Source organism: Aythya marila, assembly GCF_965140915.1.
Source record: "Aythya marila genome assembly, chromosome: 8".
In the NCBI taxonomy this organism is placed as follows: Eukaryota; Metazoa; Chordata; class Aves; order Anseriformes; family Anatidae; genus Aythya; species Aythya marila.
In genome coordinates this window covers 10,528,422-10,549,177 of record NC_139049.1, presented here as the reverse complement: position 1 = coordinate 10,549,177, position 20,756 = coordinate 10,528,422, and the positions used below count along the sequence as shown (strand labels likewise).

General features: G+C 53.6%; 1 protein-coding gene across 2 annotated transcripts in view; it reads left to right on the top strand.

Annotated features, from left to right (window-relative positions):
- Window positions 1–915: 915 nt before the first annotated feature.
- The window catches only part of PRRX1 (paired related homeobox 1), a 35,147-nt gene continuing 15,306 nt past the window's right edge, over window positions 916–20,756 (top strand). For both annotated transcript variants that reach the window (XM_082765788.1, XM_082765789.1), the window contains exon 1: window positions 916–1,439. In XM_082765788.1, the coding sequence (XP_082621914.1) occupies window positions 1,199–1,439 (241 nt within the window). In that variant the 5' untranslated portion in view covers window positions 916–1,198. The remainder of the gene's footprint in view (window positions 1,440–20,756) is intronic.

Below are 20,756 nucleotides of genomic sequence, written 5' to 3'. Positions count from 1 at the left end.
GCACATCTGTTTTCAATCTGGAGCCCTTTGATGGCATCAAATGTTCTTTCCCCAGATCAGGGGGGATGGAAATTCTGGGCTGGCTGTGGCAGCTCGGAGCCCAGGCTCCAGCCACGGGGACGTGGGGACCTTTCCTGGCCCGGTGGGAGCATGGCCAGTGCCAGCGGCCTCACTCAGTGCCCATGGGGCTGCTCTCGGGGCCCTTCTGCAGCGAGCAAGGGTCTGGGGGTGCTGCCTGCACCCCTGCGTGCCCTCACCCCCAGGACCTGCAGGGCCCTGGGACCTCTCCGCTCACTGGTTTGGGGAGCCGAGCGTGTCCTCTGCGCCTCCTTCCCCTGTCTTTCTCTCTTCTCTGCTGTTTTGCTTTTAGTTTTTTTTTTGGGGGGGGCTGGTTCAGTTTTTCCCCCTTTTCTCTCCTGCTATTTCGCTTTTGCTCTCCTTTTCCTATTTCACTTTTGCTGTTTCTTGCCTCGTCTCTCTTTCTGGCTTCTCCGTTGCGCTTTTTCTCCCCCTTTGGTTATTTTTTTCCCCTTTCCCTCTCCCCTTCGCTCTTCCCCTTCCTTCTCCCTGCCACTTTTCCATCCCCAGCTCTCCCTTTGGCGACTCCTCTCCCCCAGCGGCCGTGCCCACCGTGCTCCGGCCGCCGAGAGGGGGCCCCCCGGCGGAGGGCACCGCTCCCCTCTCCCCCCGGGGGGGCTCCCCAGCACGGAGCGAGGCGCAGCACCAGGACCGGGGGCCGGTGCCACGTCCCGGGAGGGGGGGCCCGGAGCGCGGCGGGGCCGCCCCCGGCGTTTGAAGTGCGGGGCGGAGGGGAGGGCAGGGGCGGAGGAAGGGGAAGGGAAGGGAGGGGAAGGGAAGGGAAGGGCCGGGAGCCGCCGGGAGGGGAAGGCGGAGGGACGGGGCGCACCCGCCCCAGCGGCCCCACAGCCCCCGTGCGCCTCCCGGCCGCCGGCAGCTCCCGGCGCCCCGAGCCGGCCGCTTCGCCTTTTTTCCCCCCTCCACCCCGGCATGTTTTAAAGCCGGTCCCTGCAGCTCTCCATCCCGTCGGGTCCCCGTGTCGTCGTCGTCGTCGTCCCCCCACCTGGGGCCGTGCGCTTCCCCCCTCCCCCCCTCCCCTCCTCGAAGGGCCGGCGGCTGGGGGGGAGCGGGGGCGGTGGGCGCCGGGGGGGGCGAGGGCAGAAAAGCCCCGCTCAGCACCATGGCGTCCAGCTATGCCCACGCCATGGAGAGGCAGGCCCTGCTGCCCGCCCGCCTCGACGGCCCCGCCGGCTTGGACAATTTACAAGGCAAGAAGAACTTCTCCGTGAGCCACCTGCTGGACCTGGAGGAGGCGGGCGACATGGTGGCCGCCCAGGCGGACGAGGGTGGCGGCGAGCCCGGCCGGAGCTTGTTGGAGTCCCCCGGGTTGACCAGCGGCAGCGACACCCCGCAGCAGGACAGTAAGTGCGGGGGGATCCCCCCCTGGGGACGCGGGCTGAGCCCCCCGAGCGCATCGCCTGCCGGGGGGCTGAGCACGGGGCTCTACGGGACGGGGCCGGCAGGATCCAGCCCTCCATCCATCCCTCTGTCCCTCCATTCATCCCTCTATCCCCCCATCCGTCCCTCTATCCCCCCATCCCTTCCTTTCTCCCTCCATCCACCCCTTTATCCATCCCTCCATCCATCCTTCTCTCCATCCAACCCTCCCTCCCTCTCCATCCATCCCGTCGGAGCTCGGAGCACCTCGCCGCTCCGGATGGGACCCGCCGAGCCGTTTTCCGACGGCTTTGCCCTCGCAAACAGCCCGAGGGGACTTGCGGCGCCGCAAAACGGAGCCGCCGGCCGCCTCCTGCCCCCTTTTTCCTGGCTCCGGGCACCCCCGTCCCCGGCTCCCGTCGCGGCGGGGAAGGGGCGCAGCCTTGCGCGGTGTTTTCCGAGCGCAGCGCTATGAAAGGGGCGAGGTAGGTGCGCAAATCTCCCCCCCCCGATCCATTATTACCTTCGTTTCGGTTAAAAAATAAATAGATCTCTCTCTGTTTATGTATATATCCGCGGGCGAAGGGACTGGGCGCAATTTTCGTTGCGATTTTCGTCCCTCCCGCGGCGAGCACGGGCACGGACGTGGCTACGGACACGGGCTCGTTTCCGAGGGCTCCCTAGGAGCCCCCCCGGGGGCGGCCAGGCCGCCAACGAGAGGCGAAAAACGAAAAGCCGACGAAAATCTCGCTTTTCGTTTTCTTTTTTTTTTTTTTTTTTTTTTTTTTTTTTTTTTCCTCGCCTCTCGCCGGCAGCCGCGATCAACGAGCGGCAACGCCGCGGTGGCAGCGGGGGAGAAGGGAACGGAGCCGGACACCGACCCCCTCCCCAAGCTCCCCCGACCCCCCGGCTGTAGGGGGGAGCCCTCCCCGCTGCGCCCCCCTCCCGGCACCGCCGAGGCTCCGGGGGCGAGGAGCCCGACCCGCAGCCGGCAGCCGCCTTCCTCCCGCTGCCCCCCGGGGCTCCTCCGGGGCTTCCTCGCCTTTTTGGGTTCCCGGAGCCGTGCCGAGAGGGAAACCGGCCTTGGAAAAGGAGAGCCCTACAAGAAAGCAGCCGCTCCCCGCGTCCCCATCCCGTGGGACCCCAAGGGCAAAGGCGAGGGGATTTGTCCTGCTCCCTTCCCGGAGAGCCTGGCCAGGATGGGACAACGGCTGCGGGGAAAACGGCTTTAAAAATGCCCCTTCCCAGGAGCAAAATTACATTTCTGGCCCTAAATGTGCGTGGGTTGGTATAGGGAAGGAGGGCAGCGATTGCCGCTCCCCCGTGATTCGGCTCCCTGTGCCGCTGTGGCTGGAGAGTCCCCGCAATACTAACCAACGAGTTATGCAAACGTCTCTTTTTTTCCTCCTTTTTCCCCCCCAGTTTCGTTTATCGTATTTTATTTGGCCCTGCTTTGCTCCTGGTGCTGCCCATTGCCAATTGCCGAGCTGGCTTGGTCTGCGTGGAAAAGAGGGGCTGTGTTCCCCTGACATCCACCCTGCTCTTCAAGCAGGAACCGGACCGAAATCACGGGCTGAGGGTGTGTTTCCCAGCCAGCATTGCCGGGCAGGGACCAAACTCCAGCTTAAAATAAATCAGCAGTTCCCCGAACGCAGTAAAAGTTTTAATGCCGTTGCGGTGAATTAGAAAGTTTTAAAAGTATTCTAAAGTAAGCAAAAAATAAATACCGGGGATAAATTCTCCCTGGTTTATTGGGCAGAGCTGTCATCTGGGCTCCCTGGCTCCTTCGCTGATGTGTTTAGCAGACCCCCTGCGTCTCTGTGCCTCAGTTTCCCCACCCATGGCGTGTGTTTTGTGAAGTGCTTTGCAGCGCCCGCAGGAAAAAGGCTGCATGAGAGCTGGGCAGCGGTGGGTTTGAGCTTTTCTCAGTGAAAAATGAGAGCTGGTTCGGCGGAAAAGCTAACACAGGGCTCGGTTATCCTCCGTGTTACGAAGGGAGAGGAGGTGAGAGCCGTTTGGAGGAGTTGTGGAATGTCGCAGGAATACTGGAAACGATCTGCTGACCTGGGGGACAGTCGGTCTGCCGCTGGTTTCTGTCCCGAAGCGGGGTGCGAACCCGAAATATTGGGTGCTCCTTGTGTAACGTGAAATTACGGGGAAAAAGCTTGACACGGAAATGACAAAAAGTTTTATTTGGAGTTTGGAGGGACTACATTACCGTGAATTCATTTGGAAGGGGTTGAGGACAAAGCTTTTTTCCTATTTTAAAAAAAGGAAAACATTTCTGGGAGTAGCTCTGATTGTAACGCAGACAGGGAGAAATGTCAGCGTATTAAGGGACTGATTTTTATTTTCAGTGGTGCTGCGAAACTGTCACTCACTGACTTCAGTTCGAATTGTAGGTGTGAAAACCATTCCTTAACAGCTGATAAAATTCACTGCGACCCTCCCAGCCTCTGCCCTTCAGCCAGGAGGACTCAGACTTGCTCCTTATTGCAAAGCCACCTGATAAGATCCAGCCAACGCTTGCTTTGGTAGCAGGGTTTCCACTGACTCCAGCTAAAACCGTGATGAAAATGCAGTCCCAGATCAGCAGAGGGGACTCGCTGGGCTTCCCAGCACGGGCAGCCAGCTCTCCTTGCTCCCCTGCCCTTGGTGGTGGCAGAAAACTGCTGGTGGGTTCCCAAAGCTCGTGGCTCTGTGCGGGATCACTTCTCCAAACCCGGAGCTGGTGAGCTATTAGCTAGTTTTAAAGATGGCATTTTTTTGCCATCTGCTTTTTTGTTTTGTTTTGTTTGTTTGAGCCTGGCTGTTGACGGCTCATAAAACGACGTGGAGAAAGCCTGAGCAGCACAAGAAAAATTGTTGTGCTCGCCTTTCTTTTGTGAGGAACGACTAAAGCCCGCTTTGATCCGGTACGTGCACAAGTCCTGCATATTGGAGTTATTACTGCCCTGCAATTTCTCTTCCGTGTAAAAGAGGTGGAGGTCTGGGGGCTGTGAGTTTCTCCGGGCTGGCAGCCCAACTCAGGCTGTCGGGGCAGCTTCAAAATCACAGCCAGGGCCCGGGCAGCCTGCAGCTCCCCACTGCTGCTTCTGGCTCAGCGGGCATCGTGACCCCTCGGCACCAAAAAAAGCTTCCCCGGGGAGCAGAAACCCCTGGCGGGGCAGCGGGGAGGAGGTGAGTTTCTTTGCTCTGCTCGGGATGGGGCAGGCAGAGCATCCGTGCTGGTTTCATCTCGTTCCTCGTGGGGTGAGAGCACGAGGAAGGGCTGCTTTCCCCAGCCGGCACGACGACGGGTCTCATACCAGGGTTTTGCAGAGGCCAGATACAGAAATGTTTTTTAAAAAAAGGAGAAGTCAAACAGAGGGAGGACAGGGGCCGGGGTTGGCTCATCACTGCTGCGGTGCATCACCGGCTTGGAGCCGTGGGTTTTGGGGGCGGGAGGGATGAACTGGGGCAGAGATCGCCCCATCGCTGCCTCTGTCTGTCATTAGAGGCCATCTGAGACAGGATCCTGAGCTGAAGGACCTTTGGTCTGCTCCCACATGGCTGGTATTTAGGCTGTTAATTCTCTCTTTTTAATTAGAGCAAGTGCAGTTGCTGCGGGAGGGGAAGGGTTTGTGTAAAGGTTGAATTGTTTCTCCTTTTTCTTCTGATCCTGAGGTTGTCTGTGGTGCTGTGGTGCCTCCCCACCCCGCACAAAAAAAAAAAAGACATTTGAATTGATAAAAAGAGGTGGAAAAGCTCTGCCACCACTTTGGGAAGGGGAGAGCGGCTCAGAGGGCTGCCGAGGTGCCTGGGAACGCAAGAGGAAGCGCCAGGGACTGCAGGGTTTTCTTTGCAAACCTTTGCCTTATCTTCAAGTCCTAAGTGGCTCTTTTGTTAGGAAAACACAGCCCTTATTCCCAGAAGATGCTGAGCCTGGCAACTGGGGATGGACAAAGAATAGAAAAGAAGGAAGAAAGCGCTTTTGGAGCTGAGATTGATTAAATCTAGCAGCTCATATTTTCTTCCTCTCTTGTCCTGTGGAGCTGCTGGGCAAAGGGAGAGCCTGAGGGGAGGAAGGGGCTGCTGCTGCCCACAGGTTATGGGGCAAAGCGGCCACTGCCTTTAACCCCTCCGGCAGCGGTGAGCATCCCTACAGGCTGCTGCCAGAAAGGACTTTCCGCACCCAAGTCCTCCTTGCCCAGCAGCTGATGTGGAAAAACTGGGGATCGGGTTGATATTCTTTTTAAGGCGCTTGTCGTTTGGGCTGTCTGCATGAAAAATTCAGCGGTGTTCTTGTGGGAGAAATCTTTCCGCATGCCAGCAGTGCCGCGTGTGTCCTAGAGGCTCCTCGCAGGAAGGGTGAGCCACGTTCTTGGGGATAAAGCTTGGATAGCAGGCCAGGTAACCAACGCAGAAAACCAGTTAAAAGCTTCATTCACTTCTTTCCACGCGTGTTGCATCTTTTTAATTTCACTCTCAGGCTAGCTGGGGCATGATTTTTCGGTCAAATGTCTCACGCTGATATTTTTCTTGCATCTCTGAATCCTACAATTCGAAGTGGAAAAAATATCTGGTTTTGACATAAATTTCTAGATCTTCTGGATGCAGACAAAAGATGGAAATGTGACTGTCACAAACTTGGAACCAAACTTTTTTATTAAAAAAAAAAAAAAAAACAATAATCAGCTTACTATTAACAAAAGAAAAAAGGAGCCATGTGAAGCTGAAGGAGGGCGCTGACTCAGTTTGCAAGTGCTGGCCATGCCGCCCTCCTTTTGACGGCCGAAACTAGACTTTTATTTGTTTGTGAATTTCACTTTTTTTTTATCATAATCAGTTTTGCTTCCTGGTTCTCATGGTCTCATAATTTGCTGATGGTATTTGTGTTTTCAATCCATCTGCACAAAGCTTCCAACTTTTTAATTCGAAAAAGATTTTGCTGAAGGTTTTTACTCCCCCCCACCCTACTCCCCTTAATGTAATGAAAACATTTCCATGAAAATTAGATTTTGAAATCTCTCATAAAACTTAAAGGTTTGGTCTGAACTGCTAGAACTCTCTTAATGAACATCAGCTTTCTGTCATCTGCACCGAGTTTCCACTACTAGCCAGTCTATTTTCCATCTTTTTGATGATGTAGAAAGCAGTGATCGCATGGGAAAATATTATCTCAGGGTTAATTTGTGCAATCCTTACTCACACGAGTCATTGCATGCGATTCAATGGGCCGCTTATGTGGATGCCAATTGATGAGTATTAGCGTTTAAAGTCTTGACCAGCAGCCTTGAGTCATGCAAAAAGCTCTTTTTGAGGCTGGTGGAATATTTCTGCGCAGGCATGAGGCGGTTTTGCTGTCTGCGTTCGGGGGCACGAGCCTTTTGCCTTTCAGCAGAGGTGCAACAGGCATCCAAATACGTGATGTTAGGGAGCCTGGAAAGAGGGAGCAAGAGCACGGACAAAGTATAAGCAGGAGTGGCTGGGAGGAGCTGGCAAACTTTAAAGCCGAATGCTCTGACAAGGCAGACGCAGAATTACAGGGCCATAATTCCTTCAAGGCTATATTCTTGTTTTTTCTCCTTTTTTTTTTTTTTTCCCTGACAACTCCGAGTTTGCTGCCGTGGTTTTTGACATCACCAGCATGGCTTGATGGGATTATAGGTGTTTATTCCTGGTTGCAAGTTGTTTATGATATATTTAATCGGTTTTGAAACCCATACGAAGGAGCCCTGAGGGAGCTGTGCTCCTGCTGGGCCTCTCTTGCATAATGAAGCGCATCACGAGGATTTACCAAGTGTCACAATATTCCAGACTTGGGCCTCTGTTTCTGGGGAGGATGAATCACTGCGTTTCTGGTTCCCCACCCTACTTGCCTTTCCGAAAGGAGGCTTGGGCTTTGGGGCGGATTATGGAGCTGTGAAGTGAGAACACCACGGCCTGGCCGGAGGAGCTGTCGTCCGAGGCCCCGATCGTGCTTCCCCTCTGAACTGTCCTTGAAGCTTTACGCTCAGGACACCGGGGTGTTGTGTTCTTAGCCTGGTTCCTCCAAGAAAAGCCTGCTGGATGGTTTCTGTCCGTGGGACGTAACTTATGAACCCGCCGGCTGCTTTGGGGAGGGAGCAGATGTCTCAAGGGGCTGCTAAATCCCAGCAGTCCCATGGGACGTGGTGAAGGCTGCTGGCAGTCCCTCCCCGTGAGCAGCATAAATTCAACCTCTTACATGGAGAGTCTCTGGAGAAAAGTCCTTTTCAAAGGCTCTGTGTTAGAGATGCCATCAGTTGAAGCTCACGTGTGTAGACACCGTCGCCACCAGCCCCGTGGCACAGGCCTGCAGGGCTTTGTGCTTTGTCACTTGTGTTGTAACAGCCCAGGGCCCTCCAGCATGGAGGTTTGCTGGCTCTGCTCATGTTTTTCACTTCCTACATTGATTTGTGAATGCGTGATGCACACCTAACCTGCCACTTCCCTTCCTTTCCCTCTCTCTCTCTGCTGGGCCCGGCTGCCTTCTACCCTGTACCCACGGAAGATGCTGTGAGGCCGGGGTGGGAGCTGAGCGGAGACACGTTGTGTGTCTGCTGGGACCACGGCAGCCTCATTTTGAGAGAAATTTCTCTCAGATGAGGACATCCAGAGGATGCAGATTGGGTAGGGAGCAGAGCAGCAGTGCTGAGGCTGAGGGCTGCCTCCTGCCATGGAAAGCCTGGCGTCTGGGAAGGGAGGCTTGATGAGCAAGCCAGTGAGCATCCATTTCAGTTTGCATTAGCTTTCTGGGCTCCTCTCTCACCTCCAGAGGCTAAGAAAAGGTTACACCAGTGTTTAAAGCCCTGTCCCAGACAGTCTGGATTTGTCGTGCCTGTACCAAGTGAGCGTTGGCCTTGGAGTGGCAGCTCAGGACCTCCTGGTGCCTGGTGTTCCTGGAAGGGGAAGGAGAGAAGAGAGGTGAGGGGAGCCAGCCAAGCTGTTAACAAGTCACTACATCCTATCGCAGCGTCCAGTTCATATTCCACCCAAATTTCCCCCCCCCCCCCGTTTCTGGCTAGAGAAATTTTCCTACAGGAGAAACTCCATCCAGTCAGCAAGACTGCTGGGCAGGGCGAGCGTCCAAAGAGCCGCTCGGGATCTGGCCAGGACCCTCTCCACGTCCTGATGAGCTGCTCAGGCAGCAAATCTGCTCTTGCACCGAGAGCTGGAATTCATCAGGAGCCTGGGGACATCGCTTCCTGCTCTGAGCCCACCAGCAGATGAATTTCTCCTGTGGCCTCCTTGACCACAGTAAAACCAAATTTATCCACGGCCCCGTGTGTCTGGGGGCAAGACAAAATCGCCAGCAACAGCTGCTGAGCGGGCAGGCTTGGAAAGAAAATGGCATGTGGATGTGAAGGGGACCAACAGTCCCGGGGCTGTGGGAACAAACCGGGGTGCCTGGAGGTGATGGAGCAGGGTGGGAGGCTGCAGGAGGCTGTGTCCAAGTAGCTCCCAACCCTGTCTTGTAGCCAGTGTAGATGCTGGACCAGTTAAAGTCGGGTAGGGTTTTTTTTTAACCCACGGGGACCTGTACTAGTCTGTGCTTTGCTCTCATTTTGGTTGTGTTTGAGCAGTGGGTGAGCTGGGCAGAGCTGCAGCCGGCAGAGCTGTGAAGTCCTGCTCAGCGCTTCTGGAAATCATCCGCTTTTTGGAAGCGTCACTAATATGGCCCACGTTTGGGGAAAAAAAAATTATGGTCACAGCTTCTGAAGAGCCATTGCTTCTCAGCATCAGCTCAGCGGAGTCAGGGCTCTGTGGGGACTTAAACGGGGAAAGGTGCTGGAGCCGTAACGGTGAGAGCAGAGCGTTAATGCTCAGGGGCTGGCGATGCAGAAGGGGCTGCCCTTGGTTGATTGTACCGCAGGTGGTTCCTGCCACCGTGAAGCCTGGGCTGGTTTCCTTTAGGGTTTTACAGTCCTCTTTCCCGGGGCTGGAGACACTCCTGTAATGCTGCATACCTGTGGTTGTCCTGCATGGTCGCTGAGGTGGTCTCCTTTTCACCTGGATGAAGGGGACAGCGTGGAGGAAATCCATCATCACGTCCCTGTTTGGGATGGGCGGCTCCGACACTGATATTGCTGGAGAAAGCTGGTGAAAACTGCGCCTCTTCCCCAAAATGTGTTTGCTCTGTGTTGGCACTGGGAAGTCCCTCTCCACGCACAGGTTGTCTGGTCTGAAGTGCTGTAGGGTGTCCGAGCAAATGTATCTGTTTTTGCAATGAGAGGGGGAAAAAAGTTTTCAAGAACGTGATGGAGTTGAGCTCTGCATCCTACTTCTTCACCCCAAATGATAACGGGGGTCTGTGCCTCTTTGTGGACCAGGAATGGGGACCCATTCCTGGGTCCCCAAGTGGTGGTGATGGAAACACGGGTCTGGATATTATGTGCACACAAAGCCAGCTTGCTCGGGAGGGCATTTGTCTGCTCTGTGTTCTCCCCAGGCTGCAGGGGGCCGCTCTGCTTGGGGGTACTGCAGGCAGGGTTTGTAGGGTACAGCATTTTGTCCTGGGCTTCCACCCGAAATCTAAATTAAAACTGGTTTTTGTGTGTGTCCCGCCCTGAATGTCAGTAGAGATGGCCTTGTAGGATTACCCGGCTGGTCTTTTACTGCTCCAAAATGCCTTAGTGCCTTGGCTGTGGTCTTTTTCTTCTACATTTAATGGACTAATTTGGCCAAGTCCACCCCGTCGTGCCTCAGTTTCCCTACCCATGTAACTGGATAATGATCCCAACCCCTTAATAAGGGGCTTTGAAACCTGCTGGAGAGGTGATATATAAGAGGTCGGCTTTAATTCGGGAATATTCTCCTCCCTCTGCATCGCTGCCAGCTAATTGCTATTTCATCTGCCTCCGTCTCTGGAACCGACCACCTTCCTCGTTAATTAACTGATTAGCATTAAGGAGATCCCCTTTGGTGACCCAGCCGTGTGCTTCACACAACAGTTGATGGTGGCAGCTCTTGCCACGCCAGCTCTGATCTCCCCCAACATCTTGAGATGCTTGGGGTCTCCGCGTGCCCAAAGGATGCTGGTGTTGGGGAAGCCGGTGTCCGACACAGTTGTCCCAACCAGCTGATGGGAATTTCTGTGCTCTTTTTCTTGGCTGTTGCCCGGTCTTTAACGTTTGGCCAAAAAGATCTTTGCTGACAGTTTGTTTCATTTGGACGACTGCTGATGTGTCTCATGGAAACTGGGGGAATTGCTCAGGAATAAGCGTTTGCTACGCATTGCTTGTTTGTGATTTGTTTTTCATTTTCTCCTTAAAAAAAAAAAAAATCTAAAAAAAACAGCTAATCAGTGAAAAGAAACAATCACCTGTGATTTAGGAGAGGGATCTCTCATTGTAAATAATAAATTAGTGTCAGGAGACCAGGCAGACAGAATGGTTGATGAATATCCTGCAGGCTGAAAGTTGTTTATCAAGCCTGTTTGAAGACTTATGACTAACAAGCTCATTTACAGAGTTTGGAGCCTGTTCATGAGCCGTCCTCCAGCTGGGAGGATGTGGGAATCATCAGAAATTGTATTCACAAGTTACTTGATCATTTAAAAAAATGATCAAACAAACAAAGCCTGGGTTTTGGAAGGGAGCTGTGAATTCCTCCTCTCCCCCCACTGGGTTTTTTGAGGCATTCCCCTTAGGAAAATGAGGGGCTTGGAGAAGAATGAAAAGCCCCATGTCGCTCATTCACGGCCTGTTTCGGTGCTAACCCTTCCTCCGTCTGGCACCAAGCGCCCCGGCCGTGGGGAGCTGGTCCTACACGGGATGTGCTCCATGAGGTCTGGCCCTGGGTGCTCAGCAAGATGGATGGGGCTTGTCCAGTGGCTACCAGCTGGGGATTTGGGCTTGCCAGCAGGATATGATTGCTCTTAGGGAGCAGATGTCTCCACCAAGCCATGCCTGAGTCTACTTGGTGCCCTATAAGAAAGGTGGTGTAGGAGCTGCCGACCTGCTGCCTGTAGGAACAGGGATGAATCTGGTATAAGGAGTGTACACCGGAGTGCCGTGGCTCCATGCCCTTCGCAAATCTGCTCGCCTGGCCTTGGACCAACTCCCTGCTCAATGCAGAAAGCCGCATCTTTATGAGGAGAGGCAGATGTTTTTCACCCCCGGTGTCTCCTGTAGTTCTGCTTCGTTTGTGCAGTGTCCTCTTGGACGCGGCTGCGGGGAGGGCTCCAGGTGGGCTCCAGTTGTGCACGCTGCGTGTCGAGGAGGATACGAGCCGAGCAAAAAAAGTCCAGAGAAGAGCAATAAAGAGCTGCAGAACTCCCAGGCTGGGAGGAAAGAGGTGCTTAGCCTCCAGAAGAGGTGATGGAGAACAGCCTTCAGATAGATGCAGGGCTGCTATAGGAAGGGGATGGTGCAGGGTGACCTCCAGGCATGTGTACTTGGGTTGCAGCAAGGGAGATTTAAGTGTGGTGGTGAGGAAGTCCTCCCGGGTCTTTTGTGGGTAAGGGAGCACTGGAAGAGGTGGTAGGAGGATGGGATGGAGACCCCAAGAAAAGGGGGACCCACCAGGCTGAGGAGGAGCATGCGGATGGGGAAGGGGCGCACAAACTGGGAGCTACCTGCTGCTGGGAAGCCAGGCAACAGGTTTCTTAAATGTGCCTTTCAGCATGGGTGTTGTGGGCTGGAAGGAGCTGGTGTGATTGAAAAGACAATCTGGTATGTGATAGCAAGAAAACCGCACGGCAAAGCTGCCCTCAGTCACTCCAAGCTGGCTCATGTGGGCTCCGTGGCCCAGGAGCTGATCGAGCGATCGCTGAGCTCCTGTCTGGCAGTGGCAGGAGGAGGTGACAGGCGAGCAAGCCAAGGGGACGCTTTGCTTTCAGGCTGGAGTGCTCTCTGCAGGGCTGGGTACCAAACGGGGGTTTTCTTGCGGGCGGTGGTGCTGGTTTTCCCTGCTCTCCTCCTGGTTTTGCTCGTGTGACGTATCGCTGTCCCTCTCGGGCTGGGCAGTGCTGAGAGTCCTTCCAGACACCGTGATGATGGATTTGAATCCCCATTTCCCTGACTCTCTAGGAAGACTTCTTTGTTTTCCTCTCTAATCCATCAAAGGAAGGTAGGACAAGAGCCAGTGGCTGAGAGCAAAAGCCAGAGGAGCATTGAAAGGAGGTTGAAAATACGCGTTTTTTAACTGTAAGACGCAAGGTAATCACTGGAAATAATTAGGATGGAGAGTGTTGGCTTCTCCGTCCCTGAAGGGGATGTTTGGCAGTCCCTTTGGGGTAACTGGGTGACGCGCTACGGCCGTGCGTGCAGACACCAAAAAAAAACCAGCAGCTCGGCTCTGGCCGCAGGACGCATGGATGTGCTGCAGCATTCCTGCACAACTCGATGTCAGGGATATTCCTGCCAGGAAATGGGATCACAGGACCAGATGGAGAATGCAGATCCACTCGGTGCAAATCTGTTTACAGGTTTGAACCAAAACACAGCGAGAAACAAAAGGAAAGCAGTGGCCTCATCCCTGATCGTAACTCACTTATGTGAACCAGCTGCCAGGCTCATTTATAGGACAATCCCCTTCCCAAAATCTTTCCAAAATCCCACTGTTAAGAATAGCGGAGACAGGAGAACCTCTGCAGAGCTAAAAAGGGCGAACATCAGGCACAGAAATAGCTTTTGATCCCCTATTTTGGGATCTCTTCTGAGTTTTCAGAGGCTCTGAACAAAACAGGCCATTGTGGGAGATTTCTGGTATTTCTGGCCAGGTTGAGGAGTGTGCGAACAGCGTCTCGTAAACGCAACTTTGGGTAAAATGAGGAAAACAGGGAGAGCTGCAAATCTAATTAACAGTGGGGTGGGGGATGACCACATCCAGCAACATCTGGGGACGGAGGGGCTGCGAATCGGTAGGCTGGGCTCCCTGGGAAGGTTGGAGATGTCTGTGCAGGGCTGGCACTGAGGGCAAGGAGCGAAAGGCTTTGTGCAGAGGCGGTGACAGCTGTCAGAGCCATCTCTTGCCACTTCTCTTCTCTGTTTTGTGTTCGTTGCCAGCCAGGGAAGAGCCTGCAGAAACCAGGGATCGCCAAAGAGCTGTGGAGAGGCAGCTCCGTGGGCAGCGATCACAGCACGAAGCCCTCGTGGCTGATCTCTGCTCCACCGGCCAGCCCGTGGGGACGGGAGCTGTCCTCCACCCTGCCAGGCTGGTCACTTCCCAGCAGGGATGCTCGCTGCTCACGGCTGCGTGCTCGAGGACACGCTGTTGGCCAAGAAAGGTTCAGGCACCGAGGTTTCCAAATGCGTTTTGTTCCTGGAAGGGCCATTAAGTTAAAAAAAAAAAAAAAAAAAAAAAAAAAAATTGTGCTGAGAAATGGTTTGGAAAATAGTTTGGTGGATTTGTACTTTGCTTGGGTACAATCAATAATGGGGAGAGGGAAGAGATTGAAATAATCCAACTTTTCTTACAGTGGTGCTGGACTGAGCCATGCTCAAAGCTGAATTCTGGGTGTTAAAAGTCAGAGGGTCTCTGAATTGGTCCCAGACTGACCCCAGGCAAGATTCAAGCTTCTGAAAAAATTCGGGGGCTTCTGTGAGCACGTTAAACCTCTGTGGCAGGGCCACGGCTGTGGCTCCAGGGTGTTCAATGTGCCTGACCACCGTCACCCCAGCCCCGCTTCCCAAAGCGTGGCCGTCCATTGCTATCACCAGGGGGACAGATCCAGTGAGTGGGGTAATCCTGAACCAGCCTTGACGTGGCTGGGTTTTGCTGCAGGCTGGTCCCTGGCTGTTTAGGCTTTTTCTCCGTAAAGAGAGAATTTCAGATGCTTTGGTTCAATATTTGCTTCTATTTTTCACGTAAAAGCAATACGCTAGGGGAAAAAAAAATGGTTTTTTGAAACCTGAAAACGGGAAGAAAGCTCTTTATTTGACGTTTCTTTATTTTTAACTTTGTTTGCTAAAACTTTAAGCAGTCCTGTTGCGGGGCAGCTCCCACCAGGCTTCCCCATCCCAGAGCTGAGGACCGCTGCTTGCTCCCAGCAGCGGGCTGTGCAGGGGGCTGCAGGAGAATTTGGGAAAACGCAGAGGGCAGAACCAGAGGGACTTTTCTGTTATTCTGGTGCCATCTACTGGTCCGAGCCTACAGGAATGGCTGATGGCAGCAGGAAAAGAGGAGAACACCGGTGGATGGTGTGGTGTGGCCATGGCCCTGGCTGGCACACGGATGTGCTCAGTGCCTCGCCTCTGCTTTCTCCTGGTGTCACGGCTCAAAATTGGGTGCAGCAATACCAAAATCCACAGGCTTGGTCTGCCTGGTCTCAGCTCCGAGCTCTGCCAGCCCTGGCCTGGTGTTGCAGGGATGTCCACAGGAAATTGGGGCTGGAGTTTCAATTACTTCATCAGAGCAGCAGTGCTCTCTGGCCTGGATTCTCGGCTGTCTTGTAAGGGGTTGGGCTCACCAGGCTGCTCCGTCTCTTGCTGCGGGCGTTAATCAGCCCTCTTTATTTTTACTGAGCCACCAGATTTTCAAGAAAATTGGAGGGTTGAGCTATCATTGCAGCTCCTGTTCCTCTGCCAAGCTGTGGTTGAAGTTGGCCAACGACTCGAAAACTGCCGGGACAATCAAAGAGCGCGTTGCATCTCAGAAACCCAGGTGAAAGCAGCTGGGGAAGCTGGGCTACCCCTTTGGAAGACATCTCGGAGGGGTTTAATGCCAGAGCAGCCCATGTCAGGATACTGTTCCCCCTCGGTGTGCCCAGCTCTGGAGGGAGGCTGGTGTGAGCTCTGCCCTGCGCCTTCCCCTCCGTTTCTGCCTCTCCCCTGCCACATGTCGCACGCTGGCTTTGCTTTCCTGGTGGCTGGGGCCAGTCCCGTGCAACACGTCCCCAGGGAGAGGATGTCCTCTCTGTTGTGGCTGCTTCAAAGGGCTGAGGCCCGTCTTCAGCTGGGGTTGCTCCAGCGTGGCAAGCCGCGCTCCGGGCAAGGCACAGCCTGCCTTGAACTCAGCCAGGACAAGGAGCAAGCTGGAGGGAGAGCAGGGAGAAGGAAAGAGGTTTTTGGTGTTATATTTTTTTTGGTTTTGTTTTTTGACAATCTGTCCTTTTTTATTTTTTAGTTTGAAGTCAGTATCTCCCTGGGCTGGGTCCCACACCCCTCTCCATCCCTCACGTCCCTTTGCAGAAGGGGACAGCAGCGGGGAGCCAGGAGGGCTCGGGTACCAGGGGCTGGGTGGGAGAGCCTCCCCTCGAGCTGCCAGAACAATTGCAGGGATTTGGTGTTGTTTTGGGGCAGCCTGGCCCATTCCAGGTGGAGCCATGGGGCAGAGGTGTAATTGGGGTGGGTTTGGGAAGAAACCCATGTGTCTCACTGCAGCCCCAGCAAGAGCGAGGACACAAAGTCGTTTGTGTGTAAATGAGGAGCATTGGGAGCTCTTTTGCCTCTGCTGTTCGTGTAATGCAAAATCGGAGTGCTGCTAGCCAGAAAGAAATGTAATATTTGTTTTAGGAACCCATCCATCCTTCATCAGGGATGAGACAATGAATTCTCCAGCTTAACAGGGGCTTTTCATCTGCAGCTCTTCCAGCCCTCCTAATGCTGGGAACAGATTTGGTCAAAGTATTACTTGGGTTTAATTTATTCCTTTTTTTTTTTTTTTTTTTCCTCTTGCTTTTGATTCATGAAAGCGTCTCAATCCATCGGGGGCACTTAAACTATCTGCGAAGTAAGAGCAGTGCCTAAGCTGGGAGCAGTCGCTGCGTCCTCAGCATTCAGCAGGCGCTCGCTCAGGAGCGAGCCCGCAGCAGCGGCTGACGTGTGGCTTGATGCATTTCTTCCCAGCAGACGCTGGGAAATAAAACACGATTCCAGTGCGACCGTTAGAGCCTCTGCGTAAGGAAGCAAATCTAAATTTTCCGACAAAAGGAGAGGAGAGGGCTCCAGAGCCTGTCAAAAATGTCCAGAGGCTGTCAAAAATGCCGTCCGCCTTCTCGAGCGGGACGTGGCCGAGATTTTCCTCTGTGGTTGCCTCAAGCTGGGCGTTTCAGCCTGCTGTTAGGCGCCCAGCTGCAAGGGGATGGAGTATCAAAGGGCGCTGCGGATGGGTTTAGCTTGTAAAATTTGGCCAACTTGCTAACGATAGACTGTCATTAACAGGCTCCCAGCTTCGCTAGCGGGGCGCCTGCAGCCCCGTGTAACGGCGCAGTGAGACCGAAGTCCAGTCTCGGTGTTGCTGTGATTCTTTGCGTGATTGTGGCTCTTAATTCTTTACCTTTTTTTTTTCTTAAAGTTGTAGATTCTGGGGTCCTGTGAAAAACTGGGGTAAAAAGTAGCTGTCTGGCAGTGCGTGTAAGTCAGGAGGATGAGACCTAACTGGCCGCCTCGAGGTTAAAAGAGCAGAGGGTGCACCAAAAAGCCGAGTCCGTCCAGAGCCTCTCTTGATGCCGGTCTCTTGCAGAGGCAATCGCACAATCCTGTGGGCACCCAACCTATTTTCCGTGAGCTTTGTACACTTCTCTTACGCACGAGCAACACCGGGCAGCACACCCTGAGCTCGAGGCAAGGCCAGCCCTTCTGCCCCAGCCCTGCACAGGCTCTCCCTTAATTTCAAGCCCGGTGGCAGTTCCTGGGCTTGACGTTAAGCCTGTGTGGAAGGTGCACAGGAGCAGGGGTTAATCTGAAGGCTGCAGCCACCACGCAGGCTCCCTGCTTTTACAAGTGCTGGAGCAGCACATGCCGACACGGGGCAGGCTCCCTGCTGCAGGCTGCAGCCATGCAGATCTTTTTTCCCCACTTTGTGAGTGGTTAAATAACCTGCCAGAGCAAGGTAAATGAAGGATCTTTGCCTAATAAAACCGTGTCTTTGTAGGTGTGCTGTAGCTGAAGGCTCTTACTGGGGCTAGGGAAGGAAACAGCAAAGCTCCCGCAGAGCGCGGGGACGGGAGCGCTTTACGGCTCGCTGAACAGGCGCTGGGCTTGCAGTGAGGAAGCTGAGTTTGGGCTGACTTCTCCAGAACTCGCTCTGACAGCCGATGCGGGGATTATTTTTGGACTGAGAAGCTCCATCACTTTTTCCAGGTTAACTGGAGACCGCCTTAGCACGTTGCAGGCACCTCGGGGTCTCTCCCTTCCCTGTGGGAACGTGCTCGCCGAAGAACCAGACCGTGCACACCCTGCATGGACACAGCACTCATCCCGAGCAAACCCCAGGAAGGTTTCCTGCCTCCGAGGCTTCCTTTTCTGGAGCACTCAGCAAGCAGGAGTGGAAAGAGGTTTGAGGGGCTGGGGATTTTGCTGGCAGAGCTCCTTCCTCCACTTGGCGAGCTGGGGATGACCCTGCGGGACAGGGACCACGTGGCCGTCTCCCATCCCAGGATGGAGCTCCCTCGCTTCCTGCCCAAATGGCTGAGCATCCAGTCCAGAGGAATGAGCCACTTCCCTTATTCCTTCGTAGCACTAATGAGCTGTGGGGCTAACGAGCTTGGGGTACTTTGCCCCAAACACCCCAAGATGCTGCAGTGTGGCTCGGGGATTCTTTGCAGCCTGGCCGGAGCCACGTGCCCATCGGCTCTGCTTGACCCTTGCAGAAATGGGTTGCAGTGCCTCCAACCCAGTGGCTGAATGATCCATAGGGCCGGGGAGAGGGCTGTCACCCTCCTAGAAGAGGTAGCAGAGTCCCGAGAAGGGGCAGGAGGCGCCGAGTCCCGACTGCCCCCGCTGCACTGGCAGCTTGCGCCGAGCGCTGTTAGCCAGGCGTGTTTGCAGCGTTTTATGGGGCATAATCTGTTGTCATCGAAGCCGACGGCGAATTCCGTACTTTCTGCAGTTGACGCTAAATGGATCTTTTGAAGGTTGTAATTTCTCGTTTAACCGATGCCAGTTGCGAATTCTTTGTGCTGAGGAATAACCCCTTCGTGCCAAATAAAATACAGTGGAAGTCTGTGGCATGTTTTTCAGCGTATTGTTAGTTACAGCCCTCCTGACAGAGCACATTCTATGCCGAAGATAAATGCTCGGGAGCTTCTTGCCAATTTATGTCCAAAAGGGCTTTTCTTGGATGTCCTCTCCTCTGTGGAAAATGCTTTTCTGTTTTTCCAGCAAACACTTAATGAGCTGCGTTTAGAGGACCTATTTCAGGATCGGACCGCTCTGCATTAGCTCTCTCCGAGCTGGGTCTGCGGCTCTTTGGATGCTCTGATTTTTGTTACAGCACGGTGCGTGGCAGGGGTCTTTGCAGAGCAGTTTGCGTGTCCCAGGACCTGCGTGGGGGATACTTCAGTCCGCCCAGCAGTGTTGTGGCTGCTCACCAGTCCCATTTCAGCATCACTTTCAGCGCAAGGCTGGGATTTAGGCTTAGGGCCATCTCCTGCCAGCCCTGAGTTGTGGTGCCCATCCCTGCACCCCTTTCCAGGAGCTGTACGGAGAGCTGCACGAGGAGGAGGAGGGAGGAAGGCACCTCTGAGAGGGAGTCACCTGCACACAGGGAGCAGCTGAGCTTCCTTGCCTAGGGATGGGGTGATTTCAGAAGTCCATTGAGGGATGCAGTTGGTGGAGCAGGGTGGAAAGCCCATCTCGCAGCTGCTTGTCTACATCAACCCCGAAATGGCTGCCGTGTACCTATATACCGTATACCCAAGCTGTTGTCATGACGAATGGCGCAATGCATCCGACTTCTGGTTTGTTTAGAAGGGATTTGCTTTTTGTCCACCCCCTGTAAGTGCAGGGCTGCTGGATGTTTTGTGAGCAGGGTGCCAGAACGCGTCCTCCGGGAGCGGTTCTCCATCTGAGCAGATGGGAGAGGCAAAGCAAGGAAGGAAACGGAGGCGCAGTCTTGATTCGTGTTTCTCTAGCTCGTTTCGAGGGCTTCTGCTGAGAGAAGGAGGAGAAACCTGGTTAATATACTCTGGTGACCCACGTGAACTTAAATCTGGTGGAAAGCCATTGACCGATTTCAGGCGGACTTTGGTCTGGAGCAAAAGCCCTCGTCCTGCTGTTCTTTGGAAGGCATTAGAGAGCCTGGAGGGGGACCGGTGTGGGATGGCTTTAAACCTCCACTTAAATGCTGTGTTGAGTGGGGCCCTGAGGCTAGGCACACTCTCCCTAAATATCCCGCAACATTGTTTTTCCAGTGAAAAACATCACCTGACTCCCAGTGGTTTTGTTCAATAGTTTTTTATTATTTGGGTAACTTACATTTTTTTTTTATGTTTCCATTGCATTTTATATACAAATATTAATGTTTCTTGGGTTGAGAATACTTTTTACTAGACTTTTTTTTAACTTTAATTGTCAGTAAAAATAGGCATAGTGAAATAACGAGCAAATGATGTTGCCAGTGGGTTGGTCAAGAAAAAATCATACGATGTTTTCCTGGGGAAAAAAATTCTGTTAAAAAAAACTTCTCAAAACTTTAAAAGTAATTGACATTTCTGGATATGACTGACATTAGGAAGTTTGAAAAACTGCCCACACTAACAGGCCTGGGGACAGGAATCTGCTGTATTTTTCAGGCTGTATACAAGAAGGATGCGGCGCTGCAAACTCGGCTCCGCAGCTTTGCCAGCGCGTCTAGACAGCCCATCTCCGAAGGGAGAGAGAAGCTTATTTCCTGGCCCTGCTCCATCCCTCGCTGCTTGCAGTGAGACAAGACCACGTACTGGTCTCCTTTATCAGTGGACACTTTGCATCCATGCTTTGGGTTTGCGCTGAGCTCGCTCAGCCGTGAGCGCGTGCGATGATCCGCGCGCCTGCAGCCGGAGGGATGCGGTGGCCGGAGCAGGCGAGGGCTTCATGGTCACGTTTCTCCAGCTGGGCCACCTTGGGTGAGCTATCGAGTCTTCTTCTGGGCCAGTTATTCCTCTTTTTGGCAGGGATGTGGCTTTTGCCCCAGCGCAACTGGAGGCAGCGGATGCAATTCATTAGCTAGAGCCTCTAAAAAAGCTTCCATTCTGTTAAATTATGCTCGAAAAGTAACATTCATCTGCTTGCTCTGCACCAGACCGAAAGCAGCACTTTATGGCTGAAATATCCTGTGTTTCCATGCAGGTCCCCTAAATTGTCTGGTCCTCAAGGCTGCAGGCTGATTGAGGGCAGCAAAAAGCAAACATCTGATAATATATTCATCACCTGGAGGCAAAGATTATTAATCCCTATTAGGGAGTGTCATTTCCAACATATCACTCATTTGCCCCAATTCACAGGAGCTCTGACAATAATTATGCTGCCTCCTCTGCTGGGAGTTGTGCTTTTCAAACTGCAGTGAACTTTTTGGAAATACAGAGGTTTCCATTTTTCAGCCTTTTGATTTAAAATCTCTAGATGATTGTTCGCCTCTGGCAGGGAACCATTGCA